General features: G+C 35.0%; 1 protein-coding gene across 1 annotated transcript; it reads left to right on the top strand.

Annotated features, from left to right (window-relative positions):
* Positions 1-8,700: 8,700 nt before the first annotated feature.
* LOC113325383 (CDP-diacylglycerol--glycerol-3-phosphate 3-phosphatidyltransferase 1, chloroplastic-like) lies at positions 8,701-11,879 on the top strand. Its single transcript, XM_026573575.1, has 7 exons — positions 8,701-9,403; positions 10,067-10,164; positions 10,245-10,295; positions 10,463-10,576; positions 11,160-11,216; positions 11,315-11,400; positions 11,497-11,879. The coding sequence occupies exons 1-7, from the start codon at positions 8,929-8,931 to the stop codon at positions 11,618-11,620; spliced, it is 1,005 nt and encodes a 334-aa protein (XP_026429360.1). The 5' UTR covers positions 8,701-8,928; the 3' UTR covers positions 11,621-11,879.
* The last annotated feature ends 10,637 nt before the right edge of the window (positions 11,880-22,516 follow it).

The following is a 22,516-nucleotide window of genomic DNA, read 5'->3' as shown; positions in this document are numbered from 1 at the left end:
CTAGGTACGCGGACTTAAGTACCCGGAATAAGTTTGTAAATAGTTCACAAACTCCAGCAGATTTTCTCGGAAAGAGAAACTCCGACAGTACGCGGACTGTGTTCGCGGACTCTGTTCCGGTTTCTTGGGCAGCAAAGTACGCAGACTTTGGTTCAAGTAATAAGGACTTATACATGTATGTGTTACCACACAATGCTTATATCCAACAATGGTTATATAATCTAAACTCTCATTTCAATCACTGAAACATTCTTAGAGGATGTTATATAGTTATTCACAAACCATTTTTCGTCAAAGCCATTTTCAAGTAATTGAAACATAACATGACTTTCGTCACCAGGTAAAGATAAACTTGGCCAAAGCGAAAGCTTACTAACACATATTTCGATAAATAGATAAGCGAGATGAACTCGGCTCGAAATAGCAAATGTGTATAATCATAGTCTATATAGTAAAATGACTTTTGTCTCAAGATAGAAGATAGAGTAGATAGATTTTTGAGTGATAGATAATTTCAAGTCTCCACATACCTTTTAGTCGATCAAGTTCCACCAGTTCCTTGAGTAGTTTTTCGTCTTTTATGATGATCGCCATGGAGTTCTTGAGCTCAACTACGCTTTCTATCATAGTCCGAGACTTAGCTATAGTACACTAGAAATCAAGACTTATAGTTTTGATCACTAACATTGACAAACATGCTTGAGACAGCAACGCATGCGAGTTCGACCGAGCAGTGCTCTAAGAGAATTGATCATCATACTAATTAAGTATTATACGTCTTCCCCTATTTTTTTTCTTTTTTTTCCTTCTTATATGTATAATAGGCACCCGGGCATTACCAGTTTGTGGACTTCATCGCCAAGCTGATCTTCAAGCTTGGTTTTGATCCGGTTCTACTCGAGAAAATTCTTCATATTCATTGGAAGTGCAAGAAACACTCTTTTTCACGGTCATGGATGGTGAAGTATTACGAGGAAGTGGTTAGGGAGGGAGCACCTGTTGTACTCAATTGTCACTACTTTCTTTGATGGTGGGTTGTTAACGGGGAAAATTTTAGAACCAAGTTTTCTTGAACGTACAACCCGCTTTTCATGATGAATTTTTGACTAAGTTAATGCTGATATATTTTAGGAATCCTATATACATTTTGTTATTTTTTTTAAGATTTAAATAAAATTTAAATTGAAAACAAAAACTAATTCTATGAATTAGTTAACAGACTGTCAAGATGAGACAGAGTTGTTTTGTGCACACTCTTTAAAGCAAGGTTTGAAAAACGGGTCACGGCTCAGGTCACAGACACTAGGCGTGACCGTTATAATGCGTTTTGACAGGTGTGAGCACATTTTAGGCTAAAAACGCGTTATGTAGTAAAAAAACGCGTTTTTTGGACGTTTTTTTTAAATAATGGGGGTTGTAACGGATAAATAGAAAATTAAAAAAAATTATGATATGAAATTCCTATGTAACGGTTATAACGTGCGTGAAAACGTTTTAACGGGTCTAAAAAACGTTGTTACTAGGTTTTTTTCTTTTTTAATACTCCATTCGTCCCTAAATAGATGACCTATTAATTTTAAATTTTGTCCCACTAATAGATGACCTATATCATTCAGAAATTGGATGTTTCTAATGCTACCATTTTAATTGATTGTTGTTAATATAAGAAATTTTTGAGCCCCAAATTTGTCTTACTGAAGTTATATCAAAAATGGTTAGTGGCCTGCAAGAACAAGCAAAATGCATGTTATAGGTACAAAATTACTAATACTATCTCCAAATATGTTTAATTAAGTAATTTGAATTTCTAGTAACAATTGTACTTTTCTTTGTAGGCGGGAAGAATGCGAATGATGCAAGGTCAATTTACATCACCATCAGCACGTATTGCAGCTCAACATGGTGATCCTGTAAGTTGGTGGTTATCTTATGGTGTTGAGTATCCATCCCTCCAGAAGATTGCAGTAAAGATATTAAGTCAAACAAATACATCGTCTGGATCAGAGAGGAATTGAAGTGTGTTTGAAAGAATCCACACCAAACTACGTAATGGTTTACTTTCATTGAGAATAAATGATCTGGTGTATGTCCAGTACAATTTGAAGTTGGAACAACAAAGTATTAAAGGTAAATAAAGGCGTCATAACATTGATGTTCACGACGTTCATAGTCTACTGAGGGATGACAATATGCTTGACTGGACAGCAGAGGAAGACGAAACACCAATTTTACCTCAAGAAGAACAATGGTTAAATGTGCTGGAAGAGGAAGCCGTTAATAATCCAGAGCATGTCCCTCTACCATACAACTGGCATGATCCTGAAGTTCAAATCCCATACGAAAGGTTACTGGTGAGTGATTTTGTTTATGACTTTGGTAATCTTTCATTTGGAGACAATACACAAGGTTATGAGAATGCGAATCCAACATATGATTCTCGTTACACTTCCGATCGCTCTGACCATGGTGTTCAACATATGAACGAAGGATGTAATTCTAATATTGAGAACAATAATGAAGTAGGTAACAATGATGATGAAAATAAAGGAGATTATGATGACGATAATGAAGGTCATTATGATGATGATACTGATGCAAACGAAGACAGCCAGTACCCCACGATGATGACTATGATGTGGAAAGGAACCGCCGAGAAAATGAAGTAGACATAAATAAATCAAAAAAGGTGGTGGTCGTAGTTGGTTCGCGTAACTTTTTAAATGAGGGTTATTTGGTTTTTGGTACTTACATTTTGACCAACATTAGTGTTTGGTCTAACATTTGTCCAATTTAGGGTTTGGTAGCTGGAAATCACGTTGACTTCCATTGACTCTGTTAGGTCAAGTTTTAATTAATTTGCAATCTTATATGTTTACGCAATTACTATTTTACCCTTCATTTTGTTAAAAATTTCATTGACTCTGCTATAGGTCAACATAGGGCTTGATACTGCAAGTCTGCAACCACCACCATCATAGTGCCACCAGCAACCAGCATCACCATCACCACTTAGAACATAGCCGTCGAATTCCTTGTTCTTGACAACAATTCCCCCAATTCCTTGTTCTTGACAACACAATCCCTAATTTCCCCTAATTTTTGCCACAATTCATAAAAACCCTAGAATCCTATCAACTGATGAATTTCATAATACAACATTTAGGAAAATTCACACAACAAGATACCCAATTACATATCTCAATTTCAGATCCAATTCAAAGAATAGACAGCACCCATCAATTTCAATTTACACCACAACCAATACCAATTTCAATAGCTCCTGCAATATCAATTTACAACACCAGTTGTATCTGATTCCAACACATAACAACCATCCAACCATCACACAGCACCCCTCAAGCCATTATCCATAGCTACACAAACTCCATCAACACCCAATTGTTCTTCACGGATCCACCTGACTGCAAACCAAATCTTCTCCATGTTCTTCTCTGTAATTTCTTAGTTTAAAAACAACTTCTAGATCATACCCATTCTTCAAAATACCATTCATCTAAACTGCATATACTCTTCCTTTTCCTCTGAATAAATTAAATTCTTCAAACCCTAACTTGAATTTTTTTCGAGTTCACCCCAAGATTTTAATTCCTACATCAATTGCTCAACAACATCTCAACCCCTTCATTCTTCTTCTGTTAAAGCTCATTATCACCATACCGAGTCACTCGAATTAGCACCAGATCTCTTCTCTGCTCTTCATTCAATTCTCATCAGGTTCATACCCATCTCAACCGAATCCACGGAAACAACACTTCAATTCTTTATTCTGCTTCTTCGATTGGGTTTTTGGTTAAATCTGCTCATGAGTTTATGCACAGAGGAAGATGAATTGATTAAGTTTTTGTTTGAATCTGTTCATGGGGTTATGCATAGAGGAAGAGGAATTCACTGGATTTGGGGGAGAAATTGATAAGACTTGGATAGTTGTTTCTTAAATAGGGTTTTGGTTTGAATAGGTTTGTGGGGTTATGCAGAGTGGTTGAATTTGTTCATGGGGTTATGCAGTGAAGAAGAGAAAATTCGATCTGAGGAAGATGTTTTTTCAATTGAAATTTTCGTTCATGGGTGATGCAGAGTTGTAGTGTTTGCGGAGGCGAAAGAAGATGAAGTAGAAACTGATTTAGGGTTTCATCAAAGCCGTTGGATTTTAGTCCTCCTATAAGGGTATACTTGTAAACCCAATATTAATTATAATATAAATTTAATTAAAATATGGTCATAGATGGTCAAAAATAGTCAACGTGATTTCCAGGTACCAAATCCTAAGTTGGACAAATGCTAGACCAAACACTAATGTTGGTCAAAATGTAAATACCAAAAACCAAATAACCCTTTAAATGATGAACACTAGTTTAACAATCTTATGTTTTTTAAATTTGAAGTTTTTAATCCTGTAATTACTTTCCATGTATCATTTAAAAAAATTTAATTCGAAGTTTTAAGCTTTCAAAACTAGAGAAAGAAAAAAACTTTAAAAAAATGGTAAGAAAGTTATTTACACGATTATAACGTGCGTGATAACAGGAAAACAGTTCTAAAAAACGCACGTTAAAATGTTATTTAGAAGAAAAAATATTTCAAACTAATATTAGAATAACGGTTACAACGTATATGAAAACTGAAAAACGGTACTAAAAAACTACCGTTACTTCCTATTTATCGGCATTATAAAGGCACGGGGTTCGGGGACCCTCGCGGCCACGGTATATGGGTGTGACCGTTTTAACGGTTGTTTTTACCGAAAAAACGGGTGTTTTTTAAATATTGCTTTGAAGAAGTGTGCACAAAATTGGACTCTGTATTTTGTACCTATATATACGGGTACTCTTTGTATTCAGAAGTTAAGTTTCTCCTGTACGAAACTATACAGAGAAATGAAAATGAGAAAAGCCGCCTTCTCTCTTATCTTTCCACTATTTTTCCACTAGTGGTACTGCATAGGGATGGTAGAGTATAATCAAGTTTGTGTTTGTTATGTGGCGATGAACCTGAGACGCAAAATCATATTTTCCTGCACTGTACGGAAAAATCTGTGGCATTACTTCCTTAACAGTTTTAATTTGATATGGGTTTTCTCTGACACTGTCAAGAAAAATTTGTGGGAATGGGGAAGAAGGAAGAAAGCTAAGAGGTTTATGCAACAACTGTGGAGCTTATTACCTTTTGCTATCTGGTGGGTTGTCTGGAAAGAGAGGAACTGCAGACTTTACAAGGGCTTTAAGAGGAACTTTGATCAACTTATTATCTCCATCAAGTGCACTATTTTTAGCTGGTCTATAAACACCAGTCTTTTTCATGATTTTTCATTAAGTACTCTGATTTGTAACTGGGATGTGGTAGTTACCAACAGGTAGCTTAGCTCTCTTTTTTGTTTCACCTACCTTTCATCGTTTTGATGAAATTTAGTTCTTTATAAAATTTGCCCTTTCGCTCTCAAAAAAAAAAAAAAAACTTTGTCCGTTTACACTTCCTAGTTAATGCATATACAGAAGATCCATGGACACTTTTAGATGGATAAGGTCGGGCAAGATTTGCGTCATTTTCTCCGCAAAGATTGCCTTTGTTTCATTAAAAGTGATATTTTCGTTCATTTCATTTTTACCCGATAATAAACCATATTGAAAAATAAAATGAAAATACTACTTTTTCAGAAAGGGAAGAAAAAATTAAAAAAAAGTAGGGATATTTAAAATTTGGGTCGCAAAAAAGTGACCAAAGTTGCGTTTGGGTCACCTCGAAATTTTAATTAGAGTTTGGGTTACAGGACCGTCATTGACCGTCTTGACAGTTATGAAAGTTAGTTAAATATGAAAATGACCAAAATTATTTTAGACTTCAAATTATTTACTAACCAAGCCATCGTGCTTTCTGTTAACCACGCATATGGTTGGGCTTTCTTAAAGGTTTGGTATAACAAAGTGTACGGCTCTAGTTTTGTCATCACCATTATAATCTGATTAAAATTGTGATAAAGAACAATGAAACCAAACTAAAATACTGAAGTTACAGACGCGTGAAAGAGATGATCCGCTACTGAAGTTGTTTTGGTTTGTCATTGTCGAAGAAGAAGAGAAATCGCAGCAACTACATAAACAATGGCTTTCTTCTCCATCACAACGGAAGCTGAGAATTAAATCGAGAAGCTATGGTTCATCAAAAATAGTTAGTACTTGAAACCCACTTCAAATTATCTTAGTTTGCAACATGTATTTTAGGATTTATAGAATTTGGAAGTTATTGGTAAAATTTGGTTTTTAGGGTTCTTTAAACTTCGGGTTTTTACCTTAGAAACATGTAATTAGTCTTTTGGATGGTTTGTGGTGGATTTATTAGCATGCAATTGATATTTTGAAGGTTTAATTGTAGGAATTTAGTTTTGGTTAACGTAATTTTGAATTTTATTTCAGGGTTGATCAAAATTTGGGGGATGTTTTTCTTTTTTTGGAAGATATGAACTTGGATGACGCATTTAAGGAGTTGGGTGTCGAGATAGCCGCACAAAGAGTTATTGGCAAGAGAGTAAAATTTAATTTAGCGGAAAGATAAATTCGAATGTTGAACGTGAGGTGATCAAATGGAGTCTAGGTTTATGATGCTCATCATATATCACCCTCAGGATTAATATCCGATCTGCTTGCTTGTTCAAAACCAATGAGTTTTCTTAGCATTCGACACCTTCGATTAATAATCTCGACAAAGTAACCACCTTCTTTCTTGTTCACTAATTCATCATCTTTGCTCAATTTACACGGATCTAAGCCCATCAATCACGGCAGCAGCAGAAAACTCACCTTCACAGATGAGAAGGGGAAGAAATGAATTTTGTTACATGTGCCAGTCGCATGCATACAGTCACTAACGGTGTCAGTTAAATACAAATTAATTAAGAACGGACTCCTAGCTCAGCTGGTCATCCCCGTTCCCCAAAAAATTTCATGCGCTCCAGGAGGTCCCAGGTTCGAGCCCCCAATGACGTAATATTGCAGGAACTAACATGGAAGGTAGAGCTAGCTTGTCCCTCTTGTGACACAATGTCAGCCCCCTCCCGCTTCGGCTCCCTTGACTAGGTTACCCATGAGGCTCGCTGGTAAGCTAGCACAACAACCTGTTCAATTAATGTAGTAGTATGTTGTTGGAACTTAGTTTGTTAGGCTTCCGACTAGTTAATGTAATAGTCTTTATCCAATAATAAAAATTAATAAAAAAACATTATTTTGGTAACGATCAAGACGGTCAACGATGATCCTGTGACCCAAACTCTAATTAAAATTTTTAGGTGACCCAAACGCGACTCTGATCACTTCTTTTTTGTGATCCAAAAGTCAAAATATCCCCCCAAAAAAATAATGTTGCCGACGTGCATCTTGCAGGTGCTCACTACTTGTAAAACATTAACAGGGGGTTAGTCGTCGGAGATTTCGAGAGATTTTAATGTATTTAGGTTTTCTCCTGTTAGTCCTGGGGGAGTTTGAGGGAGTCTCTCCAAATCTCCGTTAGTCGTGGGGGAGTTTAGAGGAGTCTCCTAAACTCTCTAGAAAACACTTGTTAGTCGCTGGGGAGTTTAAAAAAAGCTCTTGAACTCCCTGTTAGTCATAAAACCCTACAATACTAGGGAGTTGGTTGCTTTGGGGAGTTCGAAGGAGTTTTTAGTATATTTTGGTCTCACAACAAATCTCTCAAAAGAGTAGAGATTTGGGAAGGAGTTTGGTGCGTAGAAAACCATATGAGAAAGAAGAGGAAACGTTTTTTTCCAGGTATGTTTTTTCTTCTTCTTTGATCTCCATGATTGTTTATAATAGTTTGATTTGTGTACTATTTTGATTTTTTTTCATATCTTTGATCTCCATGATTGTTTATTTTGATTGTGTGTATAGTTTTTTTTTTGTGGGTACTCTCTCTCTGTCAAAACCCTAATTTGTGGTTCAAAAGATCTTGGTAAGAAATTGCATGATTTGATTATAATGATATCTTTAAATTCAACCGTTGGAATATGATGAAATTTGAATATGTCGTAGTTTACCTTGTTATAGAAGTACAGTAAAATTTTCACGAGGATCGGGTCACGTTTGCTACTGCAAAGCTTGCACAATATATGACTATGGTCTGTTGACTTTAAATCCCGAATAGGGGACTGAATCCTATTTATCTCATTCTCCGCTTATCGGACAAAGCTGAAATTTTAGTATGATGTTTGTATATATGAAGGTTTCCTACTGTAGAAATTTCATGAAATTCTGATCACTTTAGGAACACCAAAGTGTGAGAAATCCGGAACTGAATTCTGTATGCACGTATTGAAAGTAGTCGGGTTCTGAGTAATGTATCTTTTTAATGAACCGTTGGAATGATATGATTTTTGAGTGTGTTGTCGAATATTGAGTTGTAAGTGTACCGTAAACATTTCAAGAGGATCAGGTGAGTATTAGTACTGCAAATATTGGACAATCTGAAACTGTGTTTCGGTGAAACAGAATTCCTTTACAGCTATCTTCATAATTTGTTATGTCATCATGTATTAATTGGCTTTCTACTTTGCATGGGTGTCATTGAGAATAAGGGTTTATTGTTTCTTAAAAGAGAATGAGTTAGGAGTGAACTCTCTCAAACTCCCCCAAACTCCCTCTAATAAACTCTCTCAAACTTCCTACACTCCGCCAAACTCCCTGAACTCAAAAACACAAAACTCTCTCAAACTCCCCACGCTCTCTCAAACGCTCTCTCAAACGCTCTCAAAATCCCTGAGATTTAAAATACACTCAACTCCCCCGAAATCACTCGAATACTAACCCCGTAAGAAGTTTTTTTTCTCACTGTTAATGGCGTAATCTAGGGCAAAGAAAAAAGAACCTTTCCACTCTACAAGCTATCTTATTTAGTTACCCCACCTGTGGGTTTCATTCAATAACCATGGCAACAGTTAAAGTGACTGTATTATCGTCATCTTCTTCGATTTGCGGAAAATCCCACTTGTTGGTTGATAAATGGGTCTGCAGGATAAAAAACACTAGTTATAGAAGTATCAGTGGTAATAGTTCCATAGTTAGGAAGAGAATTCTGGGAGTTAGGGTTTTGATGGATACGGAGAGAATAAGAAGCAAAGGATCAATGAATATATTTGATCGAAAAGGAATGTCATTTGGATTGATAAACGGAGGCGTAGCCAATAGAGGTCTAGAGAAAAATTGGAGATCTTATGGTAAGAAATCTTTGAGTCCAGAAACTAATGGATTTGTATCTGAAATGGTTTCTAAAGAAGATGAGAAAGAGAAAAAGGAAGAAGAAGAAGAAGAGAGAAATCAAGAGGAACAAACTGAAAAGTTGCTAACTTTGCCTACTATCTTAACTATTGGTCGTGTTGCTGCAGTGCCACTTCTCATTTCAAGTAGGGTCTTTTGTTTCGAAAATTATTATATTGATTCCAGTTATAATCTAAATTGCATTTTATTGAAGGACTTAATTGGTTTTGGGTTAATTGTTAATTGCAATGAAAATTTTATGTTTCATGGGAATGTTGGATTTTGTTGATTAAGTGACACCATGTAGATAAATTTCTTGACTCATGGTTGGTAGGAGAAAGTCACTCCATGTTTGATGAAAAGATTGTATCAGGGAGAACTAATGAAAAGTCGAAATCGTATTGACAATAAAAGCTTCGCAAGTTGGTCGACAACTGGTCAAGATTATTTGATTGAAGAACTTATTTGGTTTTGAATTTATATCTCTCTGACGAAAATGTTCTGATTACAGGAATGTTGAAATAAGTAAGACCAAAGAAGTGTTGATTTGAATTACTTGTGCAAAGAAGAAAGTCACTCTACCTTTAGGTGAAATTAATACAAATAAATATGCAGTGTATCAATGTGGAAAAACTGCAGTTAACATAATATTTGTACCAAATCTAACTCTTAGTCTTCATGTTTTAGGAGATATTAGATCCTTACAGTCTTCTTCAGCGTTTATATATTGGCATCTTTATTAATAATCATAGTGGTCAGTATGTTAAGCTCTTTACTTTATGAGCTAATACTTGATTTTTTCATACTAGCTTTTTACATGACTAGCTCGTGGGCGACAACAGCTACGACAAGCACATTTGTTGTTGCAGCAATTACAGATTGGCTTGATGGCTACCTTGCTCGTAAGGTGATATGTCTTCTAAGGTGCATTTGTAGGACTTTTTTTTAGCATTTTGGCGCTAATCTTTTTTTCTTCGTTTGTGTCAGATGCGTCTAGGTACAGCATTTGGTGCTTTTCTGGATCCTGTTGCTGATAAGGTTCAGCCTGTTTTTCTCTTCTAAACCTCCAAGCTGTTGTTGTGATGTTGGATTTCAAATAACATATAGTTTGGTCAAAGTAGAAAGGGAGATATTTTCTTTTGCAGAACTATTTTACCTCTCGACGTGTCTTTTATACCCTTTAATCTAATGCTTATGAATTGCAGCTTATGGTTGCTGCCACATTGGTGTTACTGTGTACCAGACCGTTGGAAGTTGCTGCATTTGTACAACAACCATGGCTACTGCCTCTACCTGCAATAGCAATTATTGGCAGAGAGGTGAATACCTTGTCCTAACCAGTAGAGTTTGAATTCAGCAACTATTGATGTGTATTGCTGTTGTAAACACATTCTGTGACTTTTTCATGGTTCCATATTCATTTTCCCAGCTTTACAGTTCTTAAGTACATCATGTTCGGGTAGAAGAAAATAGTCCACCTTTTAAGTCTTTCACCTGTGGTAACTAATATCCTTTTGTTCATAATGCTCCAAGCATCCATTGACCCACGCTTTTTGTATCGATAGTCAGTAGTCTTATGACGAATAGTAAATTTAGATTTTGGGAAACCAGGTAATGTTCTGTAGAATATTTAATGCTATCACGATCAAGAACAAGTAGGTCAGGGTATGAGTTCTTTGGATGATGAGCAAGGAATTATAAGAAGAGAAATTTAGGAACAGTAACATCTAGGGGAACCAAGGAGTAGCCCTGATAAGTAAAGAAATGGAAACTCATTATGTGTTTGTTAACATCTGCTATCTTGCTTCCTCTTTATTTTGCCCTGCAGATATGTTTCATCTGTTCTTCAAGTTACGTTATTCATTTCTTGTTCCATTTTTATTCGTTTATCCAAAACAACAGATTACAATGTCTGCAGTTAGAGAATGGGCTGCTTCTCAGAATGCTAAAGTTCTCGAGGTCAGTCATTTTTTCCCCCATCTCACGCAGCCTTTCCAGTAGTTTCCAAGACCATCCGAATATTGTCTGACTACCCTTTATGATGTTCTAAATTTCAGGCTGTTGCTGTGAACAACTTGGGGAAATGGAAAACAGCTACTCAAATGACGGCACTTACTATTCTCCTAGCTTCCCGTGATAGCAGGTATGTGTCCTCTACACTGTCTACATATAGTTGAGGTTGGATATCAATCTCATTTGAAAACTTCTGCACTCATCTCTGCCTGTGTTACTTGTGCAGTCTATCAGGTTCAGGGGCGTTAGTTGCTTCAGGTGTTGCTTTACTTTATATCTCGGCAGGTCTTGCAGTTTGGTCACTGGCCGTGTACATGAAGAACATTTGGAGAATGATGGTCAAGTTATAGGGTTCCTTTTTCGGGTTTTCAGTTTTGCCAACAACAAAATCACTTATTCAAGTGCCTTCTGTTCTAAACGCCCGTTTACTGCATGAGATGTTGGAACACAATGATTAACCTAAACAAAAGATAATGAAGAAGAAGAAAATGATGAGGAACTCTTTGGTGAACAAATGGTTAACAAGATTTGTTGCTCTCTTTGTTAAAGAACAGAGTAAATAAAATTGCAATTTTAGAATTATGTGATATATTTTTAAGATTAAATTTCTCACAAATTTCTGATGGTACTGCTATCACGGGAATGCAGCAATCTCGACATGCCAAAAGAACATCAGCACAGAAGCAGAAAAAGAAAAGACAATGTAAGACGTTCCCTTTAAACTACAAATACTTTCATTCAACATGCCAAAAAAAGAAAAAGAAAAGACAAGTGCAAATTACAGGACTTTTAATTACCAACACTTTGTTTCTCCACAGCTTCCACATTCGCATAACTTTTCTTATTCTTCCGCTTCTCCTTTTCCCCAATTTCACTCTCTTCTTCTGCTTCAACTAGGTTTCCATTTTCTTCTACAATTTGGTTTCTTTTGTGATTACGACCAGACTTCCCAGCTTTCACATCTTTGTGAAGGCGAACAAGTTCGTTAAAAGCAGACGCAGTTCGTTGAACATAAACTGAAAGTGTAGCAGGAATATAAACTTTTCATATGTGAAGCTTTTTTTTTGCTAGGTCAAAATGGTTTATTAAAGCAAAAAAACGTAATTATAAGAATTACAAAATGGGAGGCGCTAGGCCTCCACACCCCCATAAACCGAAGGGGCAAAAAACTCTAAAAACTCATAAAATAAGCTCTTAAGCACTAAAAAATAGCATAAAGAAGAAAACTAATAAAATCAAAATCGTTTTCGCCCCTTATTTCCAACTCTAAAATTCCTCTTCTTGGGAATGAGATCATCAATTATTTGAGTCAAATCATAGTGCTCCTTGAATTCATCTTCATAATCATCATAAGTTTCATCATTGTCATAATCCTGTTCATTTTCATCTGAAGCATAATTACCACCTGGAACAAGCTTAATAGGAGATTGAACATTCTTTTTTGTTGACATTCTATCCATTTTCTTCTTTTTTTCCTCTAAATAGTCTCGTCGAAAGGATGGATCTCTAATGAATTTAACACGCACTTCATCAAGTTGAATAGTACTTGCCTCATCTAGTTCCTCTGTAGACAAAATATTATCTAGATCAAAAACATTTTCCTCCAACCCTGCTTGAATATCCTTGTGATGCTCACGGCTTCGAATTTCCTCATTAGACTTTGAATTCATAGCAATGATCTCAGCTTTTTTCTCCTTTACCAAAGCCTCACTAGAATCATTAGTAAGGCCTAACTCAGAAGCTAGGGCACCATACTTGTTATTCACCACAAGTTCAGTTTGAAAAAGCTCATCCACAAAAGGAGTTTCAAAAGATTTAAATTTAAAAGATGTACCTTTATTAGGGGAGTTCTTACCCATAACTATTTTCCAATCCTCTTTAGGTGTCCCTGGTTTAGAAATAAACGCAGGTCTGGTCGTACCCTTTTCCATAACAGAGTTTGGCATTGGATTTTGCTTGGACACGGAATTTGAAGAAGTTTCCGTAACTGAGTTTGGCGTTGGATTTTGCTTGGTCACGGACATAAACTCAGAATCATACTTGGTCACAGACTGAATATTTGGAATATCTTCCAAATTCTTTTTAGACACGGACTCTTGCTGGGCTTTAAAAGTTTGCACGGACTGATCTCCCAAAATTTGCACGGACTCTTGCTGAGCTTCCCTAGTTTGCACGAACTGAGTAGTTTCATTAGTCCGGGAATGGCTTTGCTTGCTAGTGTTCCCTTGTCTACTATCTTCATTGTAAATATGGACAGAATTATTACGTAAAGCAAGATCTTTTTTGGATGAAATATTGTTTTTACATCTCATCAACTTAATCTGAGCTTCACGATACTCAGTAAAAGCTTTTTCAAGTTGCTCTTCTAGTTGTTTATCATCAGACTTCTCATGAATTGATTCAATAATCACGTTCCCAGACTTCACAATATCATCATAAACAGCAACCTCATGAACTAAATTTATACTCTCCTTACCAGCCTGCACATTATTGACGTTAATTGCATGGCCTTCATGGGAAGTTTCACTAACTTCTTTCCAAACAGATTTGATTGATTTTCCTTCTTTGCCATTCTTAATATTCACAGTAGGTGACTTTTTTCAGCATTAGAACCTCCCAAAATTTTCTTTGCAGCAAGGCAATTCTCAAATTTGTGGCCCATAAACTTACAATGAGTGCAGAATTTGACATTCTCTAAGTGTTGAATTTCAATATACTTCCAGAACTCTTTTCCATTTGCCTTCAAGCGAATTCTTTTAGGAATCAACTTAGCAAAGTCAATATCAATCAGAACCGCAGCATAGTTTCCAACATCATGATCCAATGTCTTTTGATCTATAACAATCGGTTTTCCAATAATTTTAGCAATGGAAAGAAGAATTTTCTTAGTCCATAACTCAATGTACAAACCAGGGAAACTTACCCAAACTGAAGTTCTTGAAGTTTGCTGTCTTTCTGGATCAAAATTTGGGTAAAAATTTAAAACCCTAAGCTGTTGATTCTGTATAACCCAAGTATCACCATGCCATACACGTTCCTTGTCATCTGCTGAAGTTAACTTTATGATAAAGAACCCTTTTGTCATTGGAACTAACTTACATCTTCCAGCACCGAAACCCCATTGTTCCTCCAAACTCTTTTGAACATCAGCAAGTTTTAAGCCCTTAAAGTTCAATCTCCCAATGAGACTGAACTGAAATATATCACGTCCCTCTTGAAGAAGACTATTAGGCAAAACCAAAGATGGTTCTTCCAAATATGTTGATGCCTCAGGGAGAGATAAGAAATCTGAATCTGTTAACATATAGGGTTTTTTACCCTTAACCAAATCAGCAAAAGATACCTTATTGTTCCCATGATTATTCACGTTTGAATCAGGGTTTTCCCCCATCCTAAATCACCAAAGATGATCTAGAATGAAGGAAAAACGTTGATGAAAGTTGAAAACCCTAAAGAAAAAATTCGCCAATTTTTTGGAGAGAAATCGCATGAGAGAGAAAAACCCTGCTAAAAAACTGTTCAGTTCTTTCATATGTGAAGCAGCTGATGATAAAAAAACTGGTTTTGAAGAAGTTACTGTACCAGATATTGTCTTCATTCTAACAGAACAACAATTCGAGATGATATGTATGGGAATTTAATCTAGGGTTTATGTTTCTGTTCCTCTTCAAATCTGAAAATCATGATGACTTCTTCCCCCAACTATCCGATGAAAAGTCTGCTAGAATTTCTCAAGAAGTCAGTCCTCTTCCTATTCCCTTTTCATCTAGTATTGTTCTAGGGTTATGAAGCTTTTGACGATTTAACTTTAAGTGGTTCTATATTTCTAGGCTTCTAGATATTTCAGTGTCGTCTCTTCAGTGTTTCACTACGGGAAGTACCAGCAGACAGGCCCGTATCCTTTTCAAGTATCAAGAGTCAGTTCCTCTCTGCATAACCATTTGTGGTACTTTATGAATAAAATAATAATGCTTATTGTTGATGTATCCAGGTAGAGATTCTCATGGACAAGCAAAATACTAATTATGTCCATTCGGAGGATGACGAGGAAGATGGCTCTCACGACTCGGAACCGAATAGAGGTAATAATGATCCTAATGGTGACAACGGCAACCATGACTTCTCGAACGGCTCGGAGACCACTTAAGATTGTCTTTATAGAAGCATGAAATTGTTGATTTGTGATCAAATAAATGAGGATCCATATGAATGAATGAAGAGTTTTACCTTAATACGTCACCAGAAAATTCAGAATTCAGTCTCTTAGTAAAAACGTTGTAGAATCTTGATCTGATATCAGTTTTTTGTAATCTACCCCAACTTTCTTATTCCAAGGAAATTTCTTAGTTTTTTCAAAGACGCTTTTTGGGTTTTAAGTCCGTTTAGTGGTCGAAATCTATAAAACAATAAACTTCCAGGAAGTTTTCATAAAATTTTTAGTTGTCATGTAGATCAATGTTTCGGATACATCTTTTTGCTCGTTCATCCAATTATTGTGAATTTTGGAAATGTTGTATAAGACATACATATGAAGAGAATGACATATGACTCAACCTTAGATTCTTTACCAATTTCTACCAGCTTGTCATCTTATACAGGGCAGTGTAAAATCACCTTAGACGAGCTACCTGTAAAACGTCTCTTTTGTGAATTTACACTATTTGCTTGTGTCTTGAATGTATAATGAAGAACTTTGAAGATGTTAGTTCACTTAAATTCTAAATATTATGATTGCTATTTGAATTCCACGCTTGAAGCACTCTAACTCATATAATTGTTGTATTAGGTGCAAAACGACGAAGTAGAGGATAACAGGGCTCATAATGATGACATGAGAAATATTATGAAACAAAGCGGTGATGCAATCATCTCTGCACTTCAGGGTCATGAAGATGTCGAAGAGACTGAATCTCAAGTTGATGTTGCTCCCGAGATGGAAGACACCGATCCGATAATGGAGACTCGCATGGTGTTGCATGAATATCCCAATGCAGGTGTCGCTTTTGATCCTCCATTCAGTGAGCCACTCCAGCATCATGAACTAGTTGGTGGATTCAGCGTCTCCATCGAATATGCTAGCTTGTATCGTAAAATATGGCAGAGGTATGGTCATATCGTCGTCACTAAGGATCCTGAACGTGTTTATTTCTTGATAATGCAAATAGGAGCTATCTTGCATGTCATAGATGATATACGGACCAAAGCTAGAAGTACTGCTACCAAAGATGTAATCTTTGATTGGGAATACAACTTGGATACTTCTGAGAAACTTGGTTCAATGTGGGGTGGAATCGTCAAAAAATTGATGCCATCAAGGAGACATAGAAGAAAAATGTACCTTTTTCCAATGATGTTGTGATGTAGAAAGAGACAAAGATCGCTAGACTTGCTGAAGAGCTGTAGTTGGAGAAGGCGGCTCTGCAAGACGAAGATGGCACTTTCTGAAGAGCAGAAATCTTATTTTTACGGTTTCCTTTAGTTCTATTTCCAGATCCTCTGAACTCTACAAAGTTCTGAGAGATGTGAGGTTTTTATTTGGTTTTGGATTAGTAGATAGATGACAGTTGTGGGGATTTTCTTTTGGATTTGAATGAGATTTTATTTAATTAAAGTAAACTTTGATTAATTGATGAAGAAATTCAATTACTGAATGCAAGTATTGCATATGTTTTGGAGAAACTGAAAATCCAGATGAAAGAAAATCCTAAATACACACTTCAGATTGAAAAGACAAGGGTACCCAAATACACCACAGTATTTTAAATATCAACATATAAGTCTGGCTTCTTAAGTGATTGTCTATGGATCGAGACAATATAACTTAAGTCCTACACCTTGTGTGATTGCTTATGGACGAGGTCGAAACAATACTACAACAAGATATTTACTTGGAAACAGTTACGGTAATAACCGATTGACTATTAGGATCAAAGTCAAGTAATTCGGATTAACGTACATATGTAATTTACTTAATTATAATAATAATTATAATGCGGAAAACAAAGTAAATGACACATCAAGATTTTGTTAACGAGGAAACCACAAATGCAGAAAAATCCCGGGACCTAGTCCAGTTTTCCAAGAATTAAGTCGCTGTACAAAATATAATATCAACTTCGTATAGTTGAGACCAAGTAGAATACCCCTAGATACTTAGTTTCTTCAGTATCCCTGCGCCTTCGAATTTTAAAGTCACACACGTGAATCACCAATCCTTTTGATCGTATTCAGAATCGTAAAGGATAAATCTGTTTGGTAAATAATCTATTCAATCTTGGTAATAAGATATTATGAGTCGTTGATAAAGGATCTTCCGTATAAGCCAATAATATCCTTTGTCTGGTTGGATCAACCTAAACTTTGATTACCGAAATAACCAAATTCTATATTTGTAATCCATCAATATAGAACTCAAAGAGTAACTATAAGGTGATGCCGATCTCACGCAACTAAACAATCAAGTATATCAAAGATAAACACGATTCTAGTTGGATCCTAGCCGATCAAGGTTTATGCACACAATTCACAAGATGCGAAAACTAATAAGAAAAACTTCGTCGTCTTCAGATCTTCGTTTGTCTTCAATAATAACCTGCACATAACAACTTGAATCCTCTTGTGATCAATACACAGAATGGAGTCTGTTAATAATGGATTATCACAAGATGTCTTTAGATCCAAAAATGGTTCTAAAGATCCCGTCAATACTTTGATCTAGTTTGAGTGAGCCTTATATCAGAAGAGAAGGTTCTCAAGAATAAACAAACTAGGTGGAATCAAAGTTTCAACAACCGTTAGTCAATCAAATCAATAATCGAAAACTAAAATAACAATGCAATAATCTAGTTTCCCACCAACGGTACTCGTAGAGCTTCTTGATCCCAAAGAAGTCTTTAAACGAGCGGTCGTAAGAGATTTCTCCTAATTAGGGTACTTTCCTCTCCGGATAGACGGCTCCACCAGAAACAACAAGAATGAAGTCTTTCTGTCTCTTAGGATAGTTTGCAAGAAATGCAAACTCATGTATTTATATACCAAGGTTGTTTGGACTACATAGAAATTGCAAAACTGAAAATATTTTCAAGATATTAACATTAAAGTACCTAATTTCGGTTTTCCTGTTTCCAATAAATTACCAAACCATATTTCCAAAAACTCTCTTAGAAAACTTCTATTATTAGTCTAGCACATTATTTTTTTTCATAATTAAAACATATATTATGAAAATCATAATTAATGCTTTTCAATTTTTCGGTATGTAATCACCTTGAGTATCAAGGAATATCTTTGAACAATTAATGATAAGAGTTACTTACATGTTCAAATATGTCGACATTTAGGACCCTTATTCCAAGCTTCACACAAAACATAAAGAGATATGTGAATACTGGAAACTCGGTTTTGCTCCTTGGGATCGGTTGTACCAAACTCACAATGTAAGTTTTGATCGGTTATACAATGCTTCCCAAACTAGGTTGTGATCGGTTACACCTTTCTTCACAGAGGTAGCTTGTAATTGGTTACACCTTACTTCCCGAGTTATCTTGTGACTAGTTACACCTTGGTTCCCAAAGAAAATTGTGACCAATTACAACTAACTTCTCAAATTAGCTTGTGATCGGTTAAACCTTGCTTCCAAAAGGTAGTTTGTGACCGATTACAACTAACTTCCCAATGTAGCATGTGATCGGCTACACCATGCTTCACAAATTAGCTTGTGTCTGGTTACAACATGCTACACAATATAGGCTATGACCGGTTATACCTCAAATCTCAACAAGTTAAGATAGGTTCCACGTTGTCATCATATATTGGTCATTCAAAAGATATTCAATAAAGACCTTACCAATCATGATTTCTTTTATATTATGAAACAAGTTCATATATGTACTTCCTTTAAACAAATGTTATAAATTATTGTTTCCTAGGGTGAAATCATACCTATATCTTATATACAATCAACTAACTAAATACAAACATTATGTTGACGTCGTATTTATGAAGTTCCAAAAAAATAAGCGCTTATACTTTGTAATTCAATAAGTTCCTTGACACTTTGATCATAATGATATGACCAAGTATAACCACTAGAGTGTTATATATATACAACTTCGCATGTTATGTTTTCAATATAATACGACTTGAAAGATACGTTAGAAATGGAAACAAGTCAAGTCAGTATTACTAAACTCAAGTACAAGGATGATGTCCTCGTTGTAGTCGTTACTTCTTCTCATTATTTAGTTCTTCGGAGTAATACTTGTATGTCTCAACATTGCTAGACTTTCTAGTCTAACCTATACGAAGTTGACTCTAGTATTTAATCAAGCGACTCTATATGAGTTTTGATACTAATATATAACAACCAACGCTTGGTGGGTTCAACCGATCTATGATCTAAAAATCTCCCCCTTTGTCAACTTTAATGACAAAACTCCATTATATATGGAGATAGATGAATTACAAAATAACTCATTCTTCATACGCTTGATTCCAAGTTTCAACATCACAATAACCTGCATATATTCAAAAAATAAATGTCATTGTTGACATTTGAATAACAAAAGCTTTTACTTCCCATAAAGGAAAGCTAGGTAAATATTTAATCCGAACATCTTTGATATTCCCCTTTTGTAGTATGAAATACTACATAGCGTGATGATATGTTTCTCCCTCTTAGTCTATGCTTTACTTTTTCGTTAGATATAGCATTTAAGCACATATATCCTTTCCTATTGATTAAAAGTCACTTGTTTAATCCATATATTTCTCCCCCTTTTTGTCACAAAAATGGCAAACGTATGAGCAAACAAAATGACAAATCGAAAGGATCTTATAAATCCATAATACTTGTACAACCTATAAGTGTTAAGCACGAAGGTTTCACAGACTATTTTAGAGAACCAATACTAAGACCGAAACTACAAAAGTAATTCAGCTTTAGTATGTTACCGTGGAAACAATTGCCCGAAGTAATTTTCCCTTTAGTTCGACAAAGCGACTAAGATGACTTAATTCTTTTATCGAACCGATTGTGTATGTACAATCGCTTATTTCGATAAGACACAAATAGAGATCATAATTAATTCTATTTCTTTTATTGGTATCTAATTATTCCATAAAATAACTTAGAGCTTTCCCTTTAGACAAGACAAATACTAGGTTAGTTAACTAGTTTTTCTTGTCAAGGAATTCGATTAGACTTGAATAATCGAAACCTCCAATTGATAAGTCTAACTAAGATTAGAATTAACTTAGTTTCTATTATTTGGAATCAAATAGACTAAACAAATGACCCCATAATTTCGTTAAGCTAAAAATAATAGAAACAGACCAAATAAATTGACCTGATATGGTTTTCCTTAACCGAAAGCGATTGAAATAAATATAACCAATGTAAGCACTGCAATTGCACCGAATTTCGTTAAGCAAAACCACTTGATATCAAACAATAAAGAAGATACCAAATCATAAGCCAAATAAATTGACACAGTTTTTCTTAACCGGAAACAATTGAATCACAATAATCAATCCATACAGCATAATGGAACATATCAACTGTACCTAAATTTTGTTAAGCATAAATAAATAAATATATTCAATAAACTCAAGCTTCTTAAATAGGAAAAACGATTAACTAACAATAAAAATAGTTACCTCAAATTCCGCAGCCACTTCTCCCCAAAAAGATATATCGTTTAAGCGCAAGTTCAAATAAGAACTCTTCCCCAGTTAGTTGTCAACCTATCGCAAGAACAAGATAACAACAAGAGCAACCTTTACCAGAGAAATATTGAATCGATTTTAACTAATGCGTCCCAATAGCAAAAGTTTAAACCCGAAACACATATGTTATGCTAAACACAACTTATGTAAACATAAATTGGTTATCAAAATATTGTGAATTTTCACATATCAGTTTCAATTGGAACACTTTATGATCCTTTGATAAATCCTATCAACAAGGCTAGAACTTAATCCCGCTAAATCAAAAAGCCACACAAATCATAAGGGCATTTACAATATGAGATCGAATATTTAGGTTAATAAAAACCGAAACTAAACATCTCACCATCCGAAAGCAAATAACATAAAATATAATCACAGGCTATGCAATCAGAAACTATCAAATAATGAAACAAAGATTATAAACAATAATTTTATTCATTCATAAATATATAGTTTTATTCAAAATAGACCTTATACAAAATATCGAAATAAATCAACAAATTGAATAGTCTATTTCTGGATAAGACCTTTAAGTTATTCATCTTTGTTCTCCTCAAGTTCCATGATTTCTTAAAAATTTTCTTCAAAACTTTTCAGATTAGTAGAGTGTAACGTAATCATTTGTAGATCATGAAAATCTCTATAGGATGTCCAATTGAGAGCATGAAAAATGATCTCGTTATGAGCAACTGAGGATAGTTCCTTCAAGAGTTATTTTCTTCCAATAAGTTCAAGAACCCCTTCACAAAGACTAGTTTCCCTAACTTCAGTAAGGGACGACATGATCTGAAACGAGCACAATTCTGAACAGAATTCAAATCTTCCCTTTATAGAGATGTCAAGAATACTTTCTACTTGCTGAACACAGTATTCTCCAAAAAATTCATTGTAAAATTTCTCGTTCTTTGTGAAAAGAATTATATGAATTTTCCGGTTAAAAGATCTTGAAATCTACAAGAGTATATCATATTTGATGTAACAATTCTTAGGTCTTTCATGGTCCTTCCGTGAGAATCATGAAAGAGAAGTAGATTTCAAACATAAGTCAGATTCTTATAAGACTTTGACCTCTTATAAAAAGAAACTTTTTATTCGAAAAAATTAAGAATTTTTCGGAAATCTTTATAAGAGGAAACAATTAGAATTACCCATATTGACCAAACAAATCTCTAAATCACAAACAGTTATTGGGTAAGAACAAATTATTTTAAGTAACAATAGGTTATTTTTGACTGTTTTTCCTCTTCCATTTTTTGAGATACGATATATCATCACATTCAAAAGTTGTCTCCGAAGTCGCCCTTTTTAAAGGATGAGCAACAAATCTTGTTTTTGCATTTTTATAGTCATTTTTCTTGTAGTCCTTTTTAAATGACTTTAAAACACGATGAACAGACCATTGAATATTACAGTAGTTCACTTGTCTGTTTTTTTTTATTAAAGATAATCAAAGTTCTTCGAGTGAATCAGAGCTTTTCTCAATTCTTTTGATACAAAAAGAAGGGCATTTTGCATCA

Source organism: Papaver somniferum, chromosome 11 (assembly GCF_003573695.1).
Source record: "Papaver somniferum cultivar HN1 chromosome 11, ASM357369v1, whole genome shotgun sequence".
NCBI classification, from domain to species: Eukaryota; Viridiplantae; Streptophyta; class Magnoliopsida; order Ranunculales; family Papaveraceae; genus Papaver; species Papaver somniferum.
Note: the sequence above shows the minus strand (reverse complement) of the source record. Positions and strands in the feature narration are given on the sequence as shown.